General features: G+C 37.3%; 1 protein-coding gene across 1 annotated transcript; it reads right to left on the bottom strand.

Moving 5' to 3' along the window:
* Nucleotides 1–353: 353 nt before the first annotated feature.
* On the bottom strand, nt 354–2,499 carry LOC149146802 (GDSL esterase/lipase At3g50400-like). The gene is made up of 5 exons (XM_089452863.1): nt 2,232–2,499; nt 2,004–2,134; nt 1,044–1,283; nt 666–921; nt 354–580 (listed from the first exon to the last, which is right to left on the bottom strand). The coding sequence occupies exons 1-5, from the start codon at nt 2,497–2,499 to the stop codon at nt 354–356; spliced, it is 1,122 nt and encodes a 373-aa protein (XP_089308989.1).
* Nucleotides 2,500–2,845: the final 346 nt, after the last annotated feature.

Here is a 2,845-nt window from a genome sequence, read left to right as displayed (position 1 = left end):
GGTAAATGTTTTTAGATTTAACTAGTCACTCTATCCTTAATTGGAATTTAATGAAAACATTTTTTCGCCAAATGGATCTCTCCGAACCAACCAATGATTTATTAAGTGAAGTCAACTCGATTGAGGGCCCATCTAAATTATCTAATCAGGTCTCCTCCATTCACCAGGGTATTTCTAAACTATCCAGACAGATTCTCGACTACGCCAATTCTGAACACATTCTGCACGCTAATCTGGGTCCTTCTCGCAGGCTCACAAACATTATAATTTTAATCGCGAACCATCCTTGTAGTTATCATATTTTAGTTGACACAATCCGAGAGAAGCAAGACAATTGAAAAGTACGGGATGTGTCAAATTGCAGCCAAACTACGAATGTTTATAGGGAATGCGTAGTGAGGCCCCCCGTTGAGAAACTTGTCCGCAAATATAAGATTTGCAGCTTCTGTGGGATGATATGCGTCGAAGAATAGATACTTGTGTCTATCTTCCCCGCAATAAGGTGCATGCGGTATGCATGTAATTCGTCCCTTGAATCTTCCGCCAATTCCACAGCAAGCAGTGTTAACATTAATCATGCCTGCAAGATAAGCAATTCTTTCGTCACTGATACATTTCAAATTTCCACTCACGAAAATGAAAATAATTTTGAATGAGATGCCCACCGAATCGCTCGTAGTTTTGTACGACTTCGTGACCCGCATCATAACAATTTATATAAACATAAGTAGCGTCAGGAGTATTTGAATTTAAATTAATGATGAGATCTTTCAGGCTCTTGTTATAATTAACGAGAAGCTGATTTGTTGCAGCAATGCATTCGCCATTAACACTCCCACTGTTGGACAGCTGATAAGGGATGCAACCAAGAGGACCTATTCCTGCAACAACAAACTTTCTACCACCAAGTTGATATAATCTCTGCACCAAAATCAACCAATCCCGTTCAGATGGTGCTTTGCAACTTCAAAATATCTCATTTAGAAATATTTATATGATAAAACTTCAGATAAACCAAGAAGATATAGAACTAGGGATCTCACATTAAGTTGGTGGCCAAAGTGGGAGATAAGAAGCTCCTTGTAATCCTGTGGTGAATATTGGGCTTTGGTGTCCGAAAAAGGAAGCAAATAGTTGTCCAGATAATCGTTTGAGCCAAACACAACCACAAACAGTGATCTATTCAAAAACTGGATCGTCCTGTCTTCGCCCAGCATACTGACCAGCTCCATCTTAGTATTGATGAAATATTTGATCTGAGTGTCAAAACTCAAATGGGCAAGCTGCATGGTTTGAAATAAGATTGGTTGGAAAGTCAGGAGTCAAAATATAAATTTAACACAGAAAATACATGAGCTGTGATTTTTTTAATCGATGACACAAAAATTTGAGCTGTGATTTTTTTAATTGATGACACAAAAATTTGATTCCTTACAATATTTAATTTTTTATTATATTGGTCTAAAATAATTTGACATGCAACCACACACTAAATTTGACTATAGATTAACTTGACTGGACTGAATTTTCAATTAACTAACCCTCTAATTTTAACCAACCCCTAGTAATGAAATAATTAACTTATTTTAAATAAATCACAAATTTGAGCGAAAAGCAAAATCAAAATCGGACCCCGAAGCCATTTTCAACTCATATGTCTTAAATGTTTAGTGTATCTTCTTCAACGTTATCAATAAGATAATTTCTTTCAAAATCTTGTTGAATTTTAATAACCTAAAATGAACATATGAAGGTGAAGGCTGCATATCAAATTATTGAAAAAAAAATCACACTAAACTGAAATATTCATATTAAATTATCGAGATAAATTACAGTTCAAACTTCAAACAATTTGTCATGCTGAGTAGTCAATACTAACAAAACCAGTCTAGAGTTAAAGGTGGTTTATAAAAGTGAAATATTCTTTCGTATGGAACAATAGAGCAAAATTACAGTTAAAACAATTTGCAATCACAAAATTGTGGCATGGGTTGGATACTAACAAAGACGGTCCCGCTGTCCTCGAGAATTCCTCCTGCGCCCGAGGCATAATTGACGCCGTTAAGCAAAGTATCCCCATGCGTCGTAGGAGCTAAATAAGGCAGAGGCAATTCTTCCTGTCCAAGCTCTTGCACTGCCAAAGAAGCAGGACCATATAATAACGTAATGATATTTTAAAATTTACTATGCATAACCATTATTATAAAAGAAAATAGAGAAGGAACACTTACCTATTATGTCAGCAAGAGTTCGACCATTTGTAAAGCGACCAGTAGGAAGGAAGCCAGAGGGTGCAAAATCGACGCCGTAAGGACTCCAATCTGCTCTAGATGTAGAGGCAATGTATCTGTTGTTTCCTGGATCCACCAGAGAATCTCCAAATATGAAGGCAGAAAACTTGGGCATACCTTCTGCTCGACCAGCGATCCATAATGATATTAGAAGAACAGTAATAACATTATTCAGTATTACAAGGACTATTGCCCGTCTTTTCACCATGCTTTCCCAGATCTAGCCTGTATCTGGTTTGAAACTATGGCGACTGAATGTATCCAGAGACTAGATTCCAGCAGTGCCGTCTTTTGGACACGCCAAATATAACACAGCGGATCTTCCCGAAATTGAGAGCCATCTTTAATTGGAGCAATATGCATTGCCTTCATCTGCTGCGCTATAATTTTCATCACCTAAAACTGACATCTACACCCAAAATTGTTAAAATTACTTACTGGACTGCGTCTAGAACAATGCGCTTCCAAATCCCAATGCATCTACTCCGCTTTTTTTACGTTATGGTGGGAAATCCCAATGTATGTCACCTTTTTCCACGCAAATGGATGATGGT

Source organism: Pinus tabuliformis, chromosome X, assembly GCF_031772625.1.
Source record: "Pinus tabuliformis cultivar Carrire ecotype Pingquan chromosome X, CPIR1, whole genome shotgun sequence".
In the NCBI taxonomy this organism is placed as follows: domain Eukaryota; kingdom Viridiplantae; phylum Streptophyta; class Pinopsida; order Pinales; family Pinaceae; genus Pinus; species Pinus tabuliformis.
Note: the sequence above shows the minus strand (reverse complement) of the source record. Positions and strands in the feature narration are given on the sequence as shown.